Below are 18,495 nucleotides of genomic sequence, written 5' to 3'. Positions count from 1 at the left end.
TCAGAAAATAAATTCTAGCATTTGTAATTTTTATAAATATATCTGTAAACAGGAAAAAAAATAAATACGTTAAGCATGAAGTCCTTGAACATATAAAAGCAACAAAGTATTATAAACATATTACCGGATGAAGGACATGGGATGCAGGGAGTTAACATCACCTTTACTGTACTGAAAACTGTACAGTAAGTTGGACAGCTTAAATGGCTGATGTATGAAATAATGCACGCAGAAAGAATTACTGTACATAACGTCAACTGAAGAAATGAGGAAAAAGATAGAATTATGTAGTAGAGTCTGGGTACACCTTAGTAATAGGTGGCAAAGGTGGGTAGAAAACCAGACTTTAAAGATGGCACTATTTGCCTTACAACAGATCATGCTTGATTAGCCTGTATTGATAGGTCCATAGGTTCACAGATGAGTACTAGGCTAGCTGCCCTTGTGGGCCACTTTAAGCCTAGCCATTGTCTTTTTTGGTGCTGAAATTAACCTATTCCATTTTGTGTTAGACTGGCCTTGCACATCCCATGCTCGACAATTATATATTACCCATAATGAGAATAACTTGAATATTCATTTTATAAACTTGTCAGTTTGGTTTTACATAAAGGCTTTTCTTGAACTGGACTTTTATTCTGTACTGCATGCTGATATTTTATAGTCTTGCATGATTAAGGAATAAATGAATATGGTTTATATATCTGGAAATTGATTCAGCAAAGGTAAAATAACCTCACTCATTTCATCCATGACAAAAACAGACAACCTCTGTGAAGGAGGCAGCAAGCTCCCTCATACCCCATGCACCATATGGGTTGATAAGGTATTTACCTCAGACAAATGATACAAGGTTTGATTCTCATCAAGGGAAATTGGTTAGGCTTAAAATGGTATACAAGGGCAGCTAGCCTAGTAGCTTTCTATGAACCTATAAATTTAGTGAACAATCTCAGGGAAAGCTTAAAACTTTCCCTAACTATTCAATTAATGCCAAGATGCTCTGGCCAAATTTCCTATAGTCAGTTTGAACATCTTGGGTCTGCCCTAAAAAGAGGTCTTAGATCTAGTAGGAATGTCATTGTCAGCCACAGCATAAATAAAATATATAAAAATAAATAAAATTTCAATATTGCAAATGTGATCCATCATCACTTCTGCTGACTGTCCTCACTTCCACCCTAACCATGGCTTATCATAAAACTGAGGATAATAAAACCAAAACAAACAAATCTGGTCACCATGACCAGCTTAAAAATAAAAAAAGTTTAATCAAAAACAAAAGATGAGCACTTTCAAGCAAAAGCCCTTCTTCAGATCTTAAAAGCACACAGCAAAGCAACACTTAAAAAAAATCAACAACATTTGAAGCTGGCAATGCTTCCATAGTTACCGCTAATCTCTCAGTGCTTCTCCTTAACAGCAGGAACTGCATTCTCAGCTGGTGGCAAAACAGAGTGACTAACATTGGATGGTGTTATTAGTGAGGCCTCTGCCTTTGAGTTGAGAGTACAACAAAAGAAGAGGAAATCGAAGAGGGATTTTTCGGATTTCAAGAAAGGGAATACTTTTACATGGCTCAGGTCCAGTGTTAATTGTTGCAGATGTTGGACATTGTGATCTTGGGGCCAGATGGAAAGAACCTCTTACAACTCAGGTTTTATCTACATTTCGTTTTTTCTGTAATTACCTCTCCTGGTCAGGGAGAAATGTAAGTACAGAGGGGACCGCTCTTTGAGCAGGGGGCGGATGAAGTGCAAGGCTTCCCCAGACAGAATGACATCTGCAGTTTCAAAGAGCAAAAAGAAATAGGTGAGAAGTTTTTAGTGCTTAAACTTTCTTCTATCACAGTGAGTCTCACCTCTCTGTTTTGAACAAATGCCTTTCATTTATTCCTGCCAGTAGTTGTGAGGTTAGTGACTTTATCACTGACTTGAGATTATTTGTACGTAACATCATGCTCAGGACTATATTTTCTAACACTGCCACTCGAGACAATATTGCTTTTAGAAAACCTAGTACCTTTGTTCCACCTTTGCATCCACACCTTGAGACATTATTGAATGTTTGTGAGAATGACTTATACGAGGCCTTTGAGAATGGACACAGACATCCCTTTATTAATATGACACATGATGACAGACTTGCCCTTTCTGAACTTGGGTCTCATCCTGATTTGTATTTTCAGCCTGCAGATAAAGGTGGGACTACTGTGGTGTTTGATAAATCTGCATATGTTGGTGCCATGACAGTGATGCTTGATGATCAATCTACTTACAAAAAGGTTATATATTTTGATGTGCAGAGACTAATAATTTGTCTGGTATTATACAGAGTTACTTATATGAATACTTCCTGGTTGTTTCACCTATTAAACCAGTCATTTATGGTTTATCCAAGATCCACAAGAGCTTGATTGGCCCACCTATGTGCCTTACTGTTTTGGGATACTGTTGAGTCACAGAGACATTGTCTATTTATGTTGAAAAGACCATTAGACATGTGGTTGATGCTGCGGCTGGTATCCTTAAGGATACAGAAGATTTTTTTATGCTCTTCTTCTCAATGACTGGAGGCTGTTGGTGATGCTCTTCTTCTCAATGACTGGAGGCTGTTGGTGATGCTCTTCTTCTCAATGACTGGAGGCTGTTGGTGATGCTCTTCTTCTCAGTGACTGGAGGCTGTTGGTGATGCTCTTCTTCTCAGTGACTGGAGGCTGTTGGTGATGCTCTTCTTCTCAGTGACTGGAGGCTGTTGGTGATGCGAGAGGCTGTCTTATGGTTACTCTTGATGTCTGTGCTTTATTCACCTTGATTCCTAGAGTTAGAGTTAGTTTGCTCTCTTCTTGACCTTATTCTTAAGAATAATGTCTTTCTCTTTGATAACGAGTTATTTTTCAAAGAGATGGGGTGGCCATGAGGACCCCCCGGAGCGAACAGTTACTCAAACTTGATGATGGCTGGATGGGACAAGGATTTTGCATTTTCTAACAATAATTTTATCCAGCATATAGTGTACTTTAAATGTTTTGTGGCTGATGTTTTTTTTTTTATGGTAGGGGACTGTTTTAGAACTGAACAGTTTCATTAAGTTCTTGAACAGCTCCACTAGGTTTCTTAAGTTTACAAGTGTGCACTTAAGTGACAGTACAGATTTTTTGGATGTACGTCTTGTGATGTATGAAGATGGTAGTGTTGGTACAGGGTTGTTTAGAAAAATGTTGGAAGAACACTTTGTTACACTATTCCAGTATGCAGCCAGCACACATTTATCATTTGGTGATGAAGAGTCCGTTTTTAAGGACCTCTAGGTTACACACGAATGATGTAAAATTTAGAAGAGCCACTGAGAATCTGGTGAGTGATTTCGTAGATAGAGTGGATAGGGGTTACAAAATTCAAGAGGCTGAGAAACATTTCCATGAAAGCTTGATCCTTCATTCCACTAGTGGCGTCCCCTATTTTTTCAGAAAGGCCAATTTACCATCAAAGTGTCTGGGTCGCCAAGTAAATACCACCTGCATGATTCTGACATATTCAGGTGATAACACGATTGTCTGTGACATTATTTGGAAAAACTGTTCCATTTTAAGGCTTGATGAGAACATATCCAGGGTTGGTAGTATCTCTCCCTGCTTTAGCTTCAAGAATGCTCTTTGCCTTAGGAGGCAGTTGTGTTATAGAGATTTGTGTACTAGAGTAAGCTCTGCCTCTATGACCAATAAGTTTGGTACTTTTCCATGCAAGGCTTGTGTATGTATTTCCTGTGCAAGTTTTTTTTTTCTTTTTTGCCATCCATGCTCTCTCTGGACAAGTTTTTGATTTTAGGTTACTTGTCATACATTGCTTTATGTGATGGGTGTTCTTGTTTTTATATAGGCAAAACCAATATGTTGTTGAAAGATCAAGTTTTGTAACACCTTAGTGACATTAGACTAGAGAATATAACCAATGCTCTCACAAGACACAAAGGATTTTCCATGACATAGTTTTAAGTTTATGGCAATACAACTGCAAGAAATGAGAGGTAGAGACATTGTGCAGAGCATTGAGCTTGCTGACATGAAACGGATTGTTAAATTGAGAGCTAACAGTTTGCCTGGTTTAAACCTTTAAAGCCAGTGCTCAGAACACAGATTATTTAATTGATACTACGTGTCCATTGGTTAATTCTCTATGCCTTGTAGTTTTAGTGTTTTTAAGTGTTGTGTTGCTTTGCTGTGTGGTTTTAAGATCTGAAAAAGGGCTTGTGCCTGAAAGTGCTCATCTTTTGTATTTCTTTTTTTATTAAACATTTTTATTTTTAAGCTGGCCGTGGTGACCGGATCATTTGTTTTGGATTTATTTTGCGTTTTTATACATTACTGGGCTTTAGCTGCTGTTTGTGTGCTTTTTCTCCTGATAAAACTGAGGATGACAACTCACGTTATGTTTCATGCTGCAATAAATTAGAATTGTTAAAGCTGTGGAACTTTCTAAGAGATACTAGTGTGTATAAAATAATTTGACTTATTAACTAGCCTTTCTTTCTTTACTCACCAAAGGCATTTATAGCTGACAAAGGCATAAATAATATAAATATATAAAATGTCAGTACAACAAATGTGCTCTATCGTCATTTCTGCTGACTACACCCATTCCACTCTCACCATGGCTTGTAAAACGGAGGAGGAGAATGCTACTATAACTTATAATTATTAAAACAGTGGAACATTTTAAGAGGTACTAGTGTGTATAAATTAGATTTATTAACTAGCCTATCTTTCCTTACACACAGAAGCATATATATTTCTGGCTTTAACAAGGTCATTATTTTCAACAGTGTTTCGCTTTTACTAAGCAGAAACGTCTGTGCATATAATGTGTGCATGCATCTGTGCATATAACGTGTGCATGCATAGCTCAAGATGCTAGTCTACTGTTTATGTTTAGCTACTTGTTTGCTGAGAACAGCAATCTGCTGTTTTTTGAGTTGCTGTGTAAGAACAGTAGTGATCAAGCAAGAATTATCTACAAAATCATAGAAAATCAAGCATTAGGAAGTCCCAAGGAGGGCACAGACACTATAACCCAGTGCTTACTACGGCAGTACTGTGACCTGCTTATACGGTGTCCAAAAGGCTAACTCTGGAGAATAAAAACATAATGAACTACAAAGGATATACAACTGCACAAGGGAAAAAAGAACATCCAAACTAATATATGCTTGCTATAGCATTGTTTTCAACAGTGCTTCAACTACCTAATACTAAAGCACATAAACATAAAACTTCACTAAAAATCATAAATAGCTTCATTTCACCATAATCACCAGTTTCATAACAACTGTTATACAGCTACCCAGACACTACTTTATTGGCACTCTCTTATTTTCTGCAGCTTTCTAGACTCTGAAGAGTGGGATTGAATCTCACAGTCACCACTGACGTCCCGCTCACCAGACTGAGTAAGGAGAAGGTCACAGTAAGCTGTCTGTCGGGCGCTAGAATCCGCCACATAACGCAAGCACTCAGGTCTCTCAACAGCAGGTACAAATATGACTCAGTCATTGTCCATGCTGGTGTAAACGACCTGAGACGTACCTCCTTGGACTACATGAAAAGAGACATTGAGGAGCTCTCTGATTATGTAGCCCAGGCAGGTATGACCCTGACCTTGAGCAGTATCCTACCTTCACCAAGAATGATGCCACAATACAGAGATAAGATGATCAGCTTTAACAATTGGCTTAAACACTGGTGTCATTCAAAGGGGATCCAGTATCTGTCTGCCTGGGATGACATGCTGGACAAGCCACGCTGCCGCAAGGGACGGCTTGCACCTGTCACCCTGGGATTCAGGATACTGGCAAAGGCTCTTGCCACCCCCATAGTGCCTTTTTTAGGCAAGGCTCAAATTCTAAACCTACCACCCTAGAACACAAAAAAGGAAAAAAACTAAGGGTAATGCTGCTCAATGCCAAAAGTCTAAATCTCAAAATGCACGCACTCGAGGCCCTTCTCAGTATGGAGAACATCAATGTCTGTTCTGTGACAGAAACCTGGTTCAAGGCTCCTGAGAGCACCCCAGCGCTATCAGGTTTTACCTCATATCATGCGTTCCGGCCCCAAAATCCGGACAATACCAAGAAAGGAGGAGGGGTATCCATATTCATCAAGGACACCCACACCTCAAGACTGGTGGCAACGCATGATGCATCGGAGACCATCCAGGTGCAATTAACCGTAGGCAAGACTGCTCTGCAAATTGTAGCATGTTACAGGCCACCCTCACAAACTCAGGAACCTCACATGGCCTTCCTGAAAACACTAGAGGGATAAATGTATCACCAAACACCATCATACTAGGTGACTTCAATTACCCTAATATAGACTGGGAACACTACTCAAGCCCAAACACCCTAGCCCAAAAGTTCCTGGAATTCATAAACTCAAATGCCATGGAACAACTAGTCACCATCCCCACAAGAGGAGATAACATACTTGATCTCATCATCACGAACATGGGAGCACAATGTTCAACACCGGAAGTATACCCCTCACTGGTGAGATCAGATCACAAACTAATCTCGCTGGAGGTCCTCATCCCACCCCACCTGAAATAAAAAAGACCACAGTAAAGAACTTCTCAAAAGCCGACTTCACACTTCTAAAGACTAGTGTGGTCTCCTTTAAGGCCCCGAACCGGAAAACAGTACTCAAGCCGCTGAATCACTTACAAATGCCTTCTACCAGCACCTGCAGGACTGCATGGATAAGGCAATCCCAAGCAAAACAAAGACTCTTTGTACCAAAGGCAAGCGTCCAGTCTGGTGGACCCCAGCCATAAACAAACTCTACAACAAAAGGAGGAAGCTACTACAAGATAGAGCAAAATCCTTAAAAGGTAAGACACCCTTGAGCACTATAAGTAAAAAACTAAGAGCTCTCATAAAATCATCCAAAGCAAATTTCGAGAGAAAAATAGCTAAAGACTCAAAAGACAATCATAAGGCCTTCTTTAGCTATGTTAGAAACCTAGGAGGAAACTCCCAGATATGCTCAGAACTAGTTCAAAATGATGTGAAGATTACTGATCCTACAGACATTGCCAACATACTGGCTGACAGGTTCAGTGCAAACTTGTCCCCTCCTCGCCTCCAAAAGGAGAGATATCTATACCAAGCGATTGCAGCCCCCAAACATCTCCAGCACCCAGGGGAGAACAGCTCTCTCCAAAGCAAAAAACACAGCTTCCATGGGACCTGATGGTGTCCCCGGCTGTGTGCTCCACGACCTCAATGAGGAATTAAACCCACAGCTAGGACAGCTGTTTAATCAAAGTCTTACCTCTGGATACGCACCCAGGAGTGGCGCACTGCAACTGTGGTCCCACTTCACAAAGGCGGTGCCTCCACCGACCCTGGAAATTACCGGCCCATTAGCTTGACAAGCCTTATCTGCAAAGCCATGAAGAGGATCATAATGGACCTCATAAATAAAGACATATGCAATTTCCAGACTTTGGTTCCAACCCAGTTTGGCTTTGTCAAAGGCAGATCATGCCTTTTAAACTTGGTTGACTTTTTCGAAACAGTCACCAAAGCCATTGATGAGGGAAAGGCAGTCCATACAGCCTACCTCGATCTGGCTAAGGCCTTCGATACAATACCCCACTCGGGTATCATTGAAAAACTCATCAGCTTAAATGTTAACCCATACATCACAAGATGGGTTGCAAACTGGCTGAGTGACAGAACCCACAGGGTCAGAGTTGCTGGCGCCATGTCAGACTCAAAGCCTGTCACAAGTGGTGTCCCACAGGGCTCAGTCCTGGGCCCACTCTTGTTTGGCATCTACTTTTCCGAAGTACAAGCAAACACAGGAGGGTTATGGCTGACAAAGTTTGCAGATGACTGCAAACTGGGCGCCATAGTAGAAAACACATCTGACACAGATATCCTTCAGAAGGGTCTCACACAAGCGGATAACTGGTGCCAGAGCCACGGCCTAAAGTTAAATGCCAGAAGAGGCATAGTCATACCCTTCGGGTAAAACAAGGTTACCCTAGCTACCAAATAGGTGGCAATCCACTGAGCACAGAAGAAGTTATCAGGGACCTGGGGACCCAGGTTGATAGTAGTCTGTCATTCGACACCCATGTAGCTAAAGTAGTCAGGAAGACCTTCTACATTGCCCACCTTATCATGAAGGGATTCTCATCTAGATCAAGGGAGGTCATAGTCTCCCTTTACTCATCACTCATCAGACCAATGATTGAGTACAATGCCCCATTCGGAATGTATCTGACCCGACACTTGCAGCAGCTGGAGAGGCCACAAAAGTTCCTCACCAAAAGGATAAAGGGTCTCAAAAATCTGTCCTATGCTGCCCGACTGAAAGAACTCCAGCTCTATTCAGTCGCCACTGCTTGCTCAGAGGTGACCTTTGCCTAACATACAAGGCCATGTCAAACCCAGATTTGATGAATATGCTTCACCTCAAAAATCTAGATCCATCAGAGCCACAAGGGCGGAGACTTAAACCTCGACACGGCTATTAATAGGACGTGCTGGAGGGATAGATTCATCACCCAAAGACTCCCTATGCTGTGGAACAAAATCCCGGTACATGTGAGGCAGAGCACCTCGCTGGCCTTGTTCAAGAGAAATCTTGACCAATGGATGGGAGATCGCAGATATACCCCAGGGATTACCTCAGTGTCACTGCTCGACAGAGGCACAGCAAAATAATGGGTATAGTTCCCCATACTAAAGGGGTGGCGTAAGCCACAAAACGATGGGCTAGGCTTGTAAATGCCCTCGGGCAGATAGCCTAGTATGAACCTATGAACCTATGAACCATGCTGCTGGCTGAAAGAAACTCCGCAAGAGTGCAGGTTAGAATAAAAAATGCTGCCGTATATATGATATGATACAACAGAAACTACTTGCAGTTAACTTGATTCAAGAACTTAACTTACTCAAGGGATTGGGAATAGTATAGCTTGCACTCTGTTGGTCTTTCTCCATCTCATACCAAGGTTAAGGACTGGAATTGCAGTCACGAGTTCTGCAGTTAGGTCACTTATAAAACTGGATATGGATGCCTGTGCCATTCTCCATCTCATACCAAGGTAAAGGACTGGAATTGCAGTCACGAGTTCTGCAGTTAGGTCACTTATAAAACTGGATATGGATGCCTGTGCCACTTGTTGTAAGGGAAGAACAAGGTTAGAAATGGGAAAAACAACTGTGAAAGGGCAAAACACCCTTGTAAAATTGAAACATATTGAACTTCTAATTTAAAGTAGATGTGGCCTCCAATTAAAGTAAAAAATTAAATAAAATAATGGAATACACTGTTTTCACATCGCTGCCTGTATCCATATGTAGATTTGAAGGTCAGTCATGAGTTTTTATATGTCAACCAGATATGAAGCAGCAGTAAATTTATGCAATTTGTGTGAATGAGGGGGGATGAGGGATGCACTTTTAAAAATTATTTTACTGATCCATAATCATGGACCTTGGAGATTATGATAATCTGCCTGGAAGCATTGATTGGGTCCCCTGCTATCAAAGAGCCTTAGGCAGATGCCTGGGAAGCCTTATGCTAGATTCACTTATGCACAGTTCTATCCAAAGTTTCATAAGTGGCAACATACGCATCTTCATGCTCTTTCTTCATCTTGCATGTAATGCCCTAGTGGGTTACCCCATATATCCACTTTAGGAACTGTGCTAGTCAATATATTTTATCATGTTTAACTGTTAACAAAAAATGTTGGTTAAATAACTTTGAAAATCAATGCAAACTAGCCATGGTGGTTAACAACCCACCTGAAGCACCCATGTTTCAGGCTTCAGCTGATGCTCTCAATTTGTTTAGTGTCAAGCTAATGTTCTGAGGGTAAATAAAAAATGCTTATTCATGAATTTTGGAAAAGCTAAAAAAATCCTCTGGTTAGATGAAATCTGAAAACCTGAATCTTCAGGAAGACAACTTTGAGTTGGAGAGGATGATGATCAAAATAGCTCATTCCTAAGTCAAGTCAACTGGAGTGCCATTAAAGAAAAAAGATCATACATGTTTTTGTTATAAAGCCATAGACAGAATCCAAACAAACAGTAAAAGTACTATGCTAATGTATTTTATATGAAACTTTGCCACTAGCCTAATTACTGAAATGATTACAGAGTGCTGTTTTACTTTCTGTTCAATTATTTTCTGCACAGAATTTCAAAAATGTTAGACAAAATTACAGTTGTGCCATGAAGGAGTCTCATTTCTGCCTGATTAATTACTTTGCTCTTCTTCCACTCAAACATCCTTGGAATAGTTAGTTCATCAAAAGCTGGTTCTTCATACAGTGTTTCTTCAAAGTTCCTGTTTTCTGGAAGGAAACAGAACTGTAGCAAGAAACAACACAGGTATGTAGTTTAATGCATCTGAAATATACTTCTCTGAGGGCTTGTCACTTGCAGAAAAAAGCTTTCAGCATTTCTCCCTTTTATGTTTCCTTTCAGGAAACAGTACATTTAAGGGGAAAGGTCACTGAATCATGAATCAAAAATTATGTTTTGGTGGACTAGACCTAGTATTTACCTCCTCTGTCTTCTGTTACTGTTATTCAGGATTTTGTCCCCCACTCTATCTTCTTTCAGGCTCATACTGAAGTCTTGGCTAAGCAATGACTAAATATAGACCACTGTAAAAGACAAGCCTTTGCATTCATTTTATATTGGATAACACATAAATGAAGGGTGGGCTTCTCCATCCAGGGGATGAGATGCCTTCATTTCCCTTACTGAAAGCATATAATTTGACTATTAAGTGCAACTATGTACAATATTAACTGTTTCCATGATTTATATGAAGCTTAGCTCTAAATAGCTTGAAGCTGTAATGTATAGCTGAAACTTACAGGAGATGATGGTCCCTGTAGAGCAAGCGAAGTATTGCAGCACATTTAGCGATTTGGCGAAATCGATTTTGCAGCAAATGCTAGAAGACAAATACAGCTGGTATTAGAAATTAAACTGCTTGCTGAAAATACATATATTTTTCTAAACTAAAATAAAGTAAGTTTCTTATAGACTGTATGCCACCTCTTACAACTAATGCATCCATTTAATGTATTGTGGAATTTACTAACAGGGATATGTGTTTATGGTTTGTATATGTTTGGGGGTGCGTCTGTGCCTCTGTCTTGAGCGGAGATGTGGTCAAGTAAAATTAGGCAGCTAAAATCTATTCCTAGTATGGTCGAACAGGTTTACTGTTGGATAAGGATGCAAGAAGTACAATCACGTTTACCACAGACGGAGTATAAGCCAATGACACCTATTCCCAAATGTCCTCTAGTGGTGCCATACTGCAAGTCTGTCTATTGCTTAGATCAAGTGTTCATTTCTGATCCATTTTTTCCATCGACTGTGTTCTGCACTGACTCTTATTTATACAGAGTACAATAATATAATGCACTGTAGTAAAAAGTAATTATTTCTCGAAACCAACATAGAGTTGTCAATATTCAAAAAGTGCTGTATAAATGCAACTGTCCAGTGCTCTGTGTGTGTGTGTGTGTACATGTGCATCATAATAAATCTATTAGATGTTGCTACATACTTAAAAACACTTTCTAAACATGATCAGTGGTGCTAGGGTTCTGCGAAATGCAGCACATAATTTTTTTTCTTTAAATATTTTACAATCAACACTGAGATACCAGTTTTGAGGTTATCAAATATAGCTGTGCATTTTGTGTGGAATAAGGCAGAGTAAACAAAATAAAAAGTTATATAACTTCTAAATGTTGGCGATTTCGTAAAACCCAGCAGTTCTCAAACACAAAAAGGAAGGCCACATGGTAAAAACATTGCCATTCTATGTTACGCATAAGTGTTAATGATGAGCATGTGTGTGTACATGTGTGGGTCTGTATGTCTTTTTCTGCTTAACAAGTGTCACTAGAAAAAAATATAAAAGGAGAAAGACAATGCAAGTCATTCAGCCCCTGTAAGCTTGCATTCAACGTTGCACATGTCCTGCTCTTAAATTTACAACACGGTACTTTTACTGGGTAGGTATAACTGGATGACATTTTCTATGAGAATATTTTGCTGGAGTAAAAACACTCTCCCAACCCTACCCAAGGGTTGCCCTAGTGCTAGCGCCACAAACATACAAATACCTAACTGAGTAGGATGCAGACTGCATGACATGCACTTTCATCACTATCAGCTATGCTTGCCAAATAACTTCTTCTCAGCCAGATGGATGTCATGGCCTGCATATTCAATGACAAGCTAGAACATGACACAAGATATCTGTGCCTTGTCTCTGAGACAGTCACTGTAGTAAATGCATTCACCTTTCACTAACTGGTGACCAAGTAGCAATATGAATGTCCAACACCCCAATAAGAAAGTCTGCATTTCTTTAGCAGGTGGTCAGTGATGCTGCTTCTTTAACCAACCCTTACTACTACTGTAGCTAGCAAACAGGCCCCATACTGATACTACTATGATGTCCTGTCAGCTTTCATTTAATAGCCGTTAACCACTCCCAGTGTATTAGCTCAGGTCATCCTTTTAAGTGACAATATTTTTATGAACACTTTTATTGCAATAAAACCAAACATCAAGACAAAGGTGGGGTGAGAAGAAGAAATTTCAAAGATGGAAAAGAAGTTTATTTCCACTGCAAAAATGGATGAATACAGTCCTGTGCAGACACAGTACACACATAATAAGCATCACAGTGCATGTAAGTCAGGTCCCACAGAGGCATGACAATCCATATTACCAAAGACTATAGCAAAATGAACATTCATCTATAAAACAAGATAAACTGAACAAAGATCCTGTTGACTAGAATATGTCTTTCCATTGGTATATCACTAACTCAGCAAAGCTAAAACTAATGCATTAAGGCCTGCTATTGCTTAATGCTAGGAGACTTTGTACATTTCCAGGCTCTAGTGATGCATTTTTGTGCCATTGTGAGCAATATTCAAAGTAATCTTACCTGTGAAACTGAGGCAGAATCAGGTAAAGCAATACCCAAATAGAGACCATCAGGGCATCTTTTCTCACAAAAACTGTGATTATCCTTCTTTACCTCTACCCAACAGGGAATTAGCTTTGGACAAATCGCAAGTATGAGAGGCAGATCTCCAAGACTGCTAGTGAACCACACCAGCACAAATCAGACTGACTTTAGTAAACACACAATAAAACCTGCAGTCTTGTTAAGATGGTATCCGTTTTATTCATCTGTCGATCAGGTAAGCATACTTGACACAAGCCTCTTCTCAGGGGTGATCCAGCAACCTGATTAAGTGACTCACTCAGAGTCACACTGTAGGCAAATGGGCAGAGAAGGAATCAAACCCTGGATTGCAAGATGACACTCGTTATCAGCTCATGGCCATAATTATCTGCATTAAACTGCCAGATGCACACAATGCAAGAGGTATGAGCTGGATATGCATTGGACAGCACTGGAGACAGTAATATAAAAGTGTTATACAAGGGGAAAAATCATCCTGGTCATAGTCCAAGAACATTTACTAAAATCTGTCTACAATGGGATGAATCATATTCATAACTGATGCATATATTTGTGAGATACAGGTACTCAACACTGCCTCCCAAGCTTACTATACTCCATTTGGCAATCACTGGCACCAAAAGGGACCCTGCATATGAGCCATGCATCTGACAGTTACCTAGTTCACTTCTGTTAAGAAAGATGGACAGATTACTCAGTCTCTAATCATAGCTTAAATTTCCAACAAACATTCTTCCTTCTCAAACAACTTGAAGCCCAAACATTAATATGCCATTTTCTATTCATGCAAAGCCTTGGTATTAATATTGTTATTGACTCTAATGTGAAACAAAAGGTGTAGAAGTAGCTCTAGCATGAGATGCTCCAGAGCAAAATCCCTAAAATATATTTCTACAACAATGTATTGCAAGGATTGGAACCTCCTCAGCAGTTACTTGACTTTTTGTTGATGAAACATTAGCCAACGAAGCATTCTTATACTATAAAACAAATCCCCTTCATACAGATTAGGACAAAGGCAGAGAAGCATTAATTTGGCAACCTTCCAGAGAGATATACCTAATGAAAAAAATATGTAGCTGCTTACGGATACATAGATTCAAAGGTCAGGAATTTGAACTCTCGGCCTTCAAGATTGATTGTCATAACCCTATGCTGAGTATTTTTTTTTTTTTTTTTTTTTACTTCACACATAGTTCAAGAGTATTTTTTGAAGGAAGTTAATGACTGATCGACTGACTTCCGATTACTAGAGGAAACGTACTCCATAATCTTGGATGGTGATATGTAAAACATGTGTATGTTTCTGTACAACATCTTGAAGAACGTGGGCATCTTTTACTGAAGTAATTTGTGTTATTCAGTTTGCAATCCATAACACATTTCCCACTTTTATAAGAAAATAGTCGAAAGAGTAGTTGCCCCAGTACAGTATTGTGGGATATATAAAACACTTTGATTTGGCACATATTGTTGTTTAGACACTGTCTTATGCACTGAACTATTTCTAAATGGACAATTAGTGCTTTTAATATGTTAGTTATTACCTTATGTGGAATAATGTCACATGCCTTAGCAATGCCACAAGTGGCATGTACTGCCAACCATTCATCAAATGTTGCTAAGAATGTCATAGGATTCAGAAGAAATTACCTCCTCTTAACAAAGATGCAAAAACCAAATGGCTGCAGGTACACTGAGGTGCCCAAAACACACAACAGCAAAAGTAAATTAAGGCACCAAAGTTACACACTGGAAATCAGTCACTGTACTTTATTGCAGAAGACAAACGGTAAACGCTTTCACAACTTAATGTTGCTTCATCAGACCACATCACTACAAATGATGCTTGGTTAAATACTAGGACAATTAGTATGACATCACAATTTAAAGAGATATTGCTCCACTAACATAAGAATATATATAGATATCCGTAAGAAAAATGCATAAAATATATATAGAGAAAGGTGTGTATTTACACACAATATTTAAAAAGGGGGAATGACATCCCTGATGGTTATTAATATATATATATATATATATACATATATATATATATATATATATATATATATATATATATATATATATATACATATATATATATATATATATATATATATATATACACATACACATATATACATATACACACACATTTTGTGCACATATAACCATAATAGTACAATAAAAAATATATAAAAAACTCATATTTAGTGTTTAAGGCGCCTTGCCTTAAGGTAAGGAACTAATGAGGTGCAGCCATTCAAACCAGGATATCTATCTGTTTGTAATTTAGTGATCCATTGTTGTTCTAATTCTTCAGTGTGGTTTTCTACATCACCACCTCTGTTTGTCCTTACTATTTGTTGCAAGATTAAAAATTTAAAACAATGACTACTGTCTGTATTCAGGACATGATTAGCTAGAGCATTTGATTGCTTCTGGTTCCGTATGTCCCTTATATGTTCTAACATTCTTTCTTTAAAGCTCCTATTTGTTTTGCCTACATAATAGGCATGGCATGCTTGGCAAAAACAAAAATAAACAACATTGACACTTTTACAATCATAGTAATTCTTCGTATAAAGTTTAAAACATTTCACAGGATGAATGTACTCATTTTTAGTGTAGACATGCTGACAAGCAGCACAATTCCTGCACGGGAAGGACCTCCTCTTAACAAAGCCATACTATTTCATAGATAATAGATTCATTGTCTCAGAATGTTTTCCAAACATAACCTGCTCAAGGCATTTCTGGTCTTCCAGATGCAGACTGTTTTCTTTGTCTTCTGTATATTACACGACAGGAAATCTGATTACTGGCAAGTTTGCAGTCTTTACTAGAAATACCTATTTCATAACATTCAGGTTTAGATTTTAAACTCTGCTTAAGATAATTACACTTTTAATTAACTTTTTATATTCTGTTTACTGAGTAAGTGAACTGATCCTTTTATGACCTTTTTCAATTACAATAACTCAGGCTACGAAACACTGATAAATGTATATATGAAGAATTTAGAATAGCTTATCAGCCAGTGTGTTAAAGAAGGTGGATGGGAACCAAATTCAGGAAATATGGGGAAGATATGCCAGTTCCACTCACAATGATCAAAGGTGGAACCAGCAGCAGTGAGACAAAAGCCTAAACTACGGATTCATATTGCTTTCCAGCTGGCTAGACAAAAAAAATCTATCAGTTTTAATAATCTTGTTTACTATTTCTTCACGATTACTTACATCCCACTGGAACAGCAAGTCTATCATCTGTAAAAATATAACAGTTTTTCCCCATTTCTTTCCTAAATAAATCATCCTGAAAACCAGTGATCACTAATCATCCACAGACATATTGGAATCGATATTTATTTTATTTCCCTAACTGTTAAGTATTACTAACATTATAAAGCAGCTTCATTTACTTAAAGCACAGCTTTTGAAGCTACAAGAAAGTGGTTTAGCTTTTTTACTAGTTTAATCACTGGAAAAATACCTAGTACTCATTGTTTGCCAAGCTTGTCTTGCTAGTGTATTTTCTATGGTCTAAATATTCAAGTTAAGATTTTAATAATTTAATAAGTGTATTTATCATACATAAACTAGAACATACAGGAGGTTTAACCTGTCCTTAATTATGTTATTGCGTCTTTCGGCTTTTCCCGAGGGGTTAGGGGTCGCCACAGCGGAACTCCAGTCCGCTAATGATTGGCAGTGGATTTTTATGCATCGAGTTGCCAGCCCTGACGCACAACCTTCAATGAAGGAACGCCCATTCACGCATGTCTCCACGCAGAAGACGCTCTAGCTGAGAGTCGAACCAGACAGCATCTTACTGTAAGGCGACAACGCTACTGCAGCACCACTATCAGAAAAAAAGATTAGAAAGCTGACTGGTCAACAACATTCCATGGACATAAATATGCTTTATTACAAAAATTTTAAAATGAGATCCATGCAAGAGGCAGCTGTACATGCCATTCATCAGATTCTATTTGGCAAGGAATCATGTGGCAAATATTTTTCTATGCCTTTTTAACCATTGTGCCTGACAGCTACCAGTACTTCAAACAGGTGTTGACCTTATGCTAGAGTAAACTGGAACAGCCGTCACCCTGGCATACAGGTAGCCATTTTGGACACAGGAAAAAAGGATAATGTACTGACAGTGATATTTAAAAAGTATGAGCCTTCATCAGGTATTTATTGTGATATCACTGAAGGCCCAAAAATGTTGGTGGTTTTCTTTGTTTCGAAAATTTGATACGATGAGTTAGAAATGCTTACAAGTCACTAAACTCTATATTTTTATAGTATATGAATACCTCTGCTACACCACTTCACACACCTTGATATCTTTTAGAAAACTGATTTACACCACAAGCGGTAAGGGTATTTGAGCTCCAATTATTAACTTTTTTTGTAACTTCATTTACAGCTTCGTAATTAAGAAATAGAGATGGCTGATTTGACTGAATGTAGGAAAACACTGCATGAAATTTTCAAATTTGTTGTACAGCAGTAGTGATATCACTACTGTAGTAAAGAAACATGATAACGTCACTGCTAAAGTAGAGCATGAAGGATACTAGCTAATATATATGTTATGAAAAAAGGCTATAAGCCCATACCACTTAAATATCCAGATTGTCACAAAATGTCCAGATTTTTGCCTCAGAAGTTTGGTCTGTTTCTCATAACATTTGCGATTTTCTGGCAAATCACTGGAATGATCTGAGGAATTAAATCACTAAATAATCACATACATTTGAGTTTCAGACTGCATATCCCTTAGAAAATGCATTTGAACACAAACCATTATTCTAGCTACTTCCTAAGTTTATAAGAATAATAATTCAAATCTGTCCCAATTTTTGGCTTAATCCCCCCATTATGTCAGGCTTTCCAGATTTCTTGGGCTAAGAGGTCGAGAGGTATGAAATTAGCCATTTGGTTATTATATACATTCAAAAACCATGACTGAAAAAAAATGAGAAACTGAAAAATGCACCGCTCAACTAGGAGAGGGGTTTACCAGCAAATTACGTATTACTGTATATTTCTCATTATTTCATACATTGTTAAGTGCCAGAAATAGTACAAGCACTGCAGAGGTGCTTACTTATTAGTTGAACTATCCTTCAAAATGAATTTCTGTGAAATCACACCTTCATTATAATTTTTATGTTTTGTTGATGAGCTTGACCCATGTGAGTGGTACTAGTGCCTGTTTACAAAGGATATCTGGGAGAAAACTCCACAGGTGGTATGTGGGCTTAATGAAAAGAATAAAAGAAAGAAAGACATGTACAAGGCAGAATAGGTACATGACAAAAAAAAGAAGAAAGAATGCACTGCGATGCATGGGAATAATAGAAAATACAAGACTGTACAATCAACACACAGAATAATGTAGCGTTATCCGGTACAAAACAGTAA

At 38.5% G+C, this 18,495-nt stretch overlaps 1 protein-coding gene across 1 annotated transcript in view; it reads right to left on the bottom strand.

Moving 5' to 3' along the window:
• LOC122807687 overlaps positions 1–18,495 on the bottom strand; it is a 1,034,636-nt gene that overhangs the window by 956,271 nt on the left and 59,870 nt on the right. Inside the window, exon 2 of the mRNA XM_044078639.1 lies at positions 10,905–10,984. Coding sequence (XP_043934574.1) covers positions 10,905–10,984 — 80 coding nt within the window. The remainder of the gene's footprint in view (positions 1–10,904; positions 10,985–18,495) is intronic.

This window comes from Protopterus annectens, chromosome 7.part1 (assembly GCF_019279795.1).
Source record: "Protopterus annectens isolate FY-2018-M chromosome 7.part1, PAN1.0, whole genome shotgun sequence".
Lineage (NCBI taxonomy): Eukaryota > Metazoa > Chordata > Ceratodontiformes > Protopteridae > Protopterus > Protopterus annectens.
The sequence above is the reverse complement of the archived record's forward strand: the minus strand, read 5'-3'. Positions and strand labels throughout refer to the sequence as shown.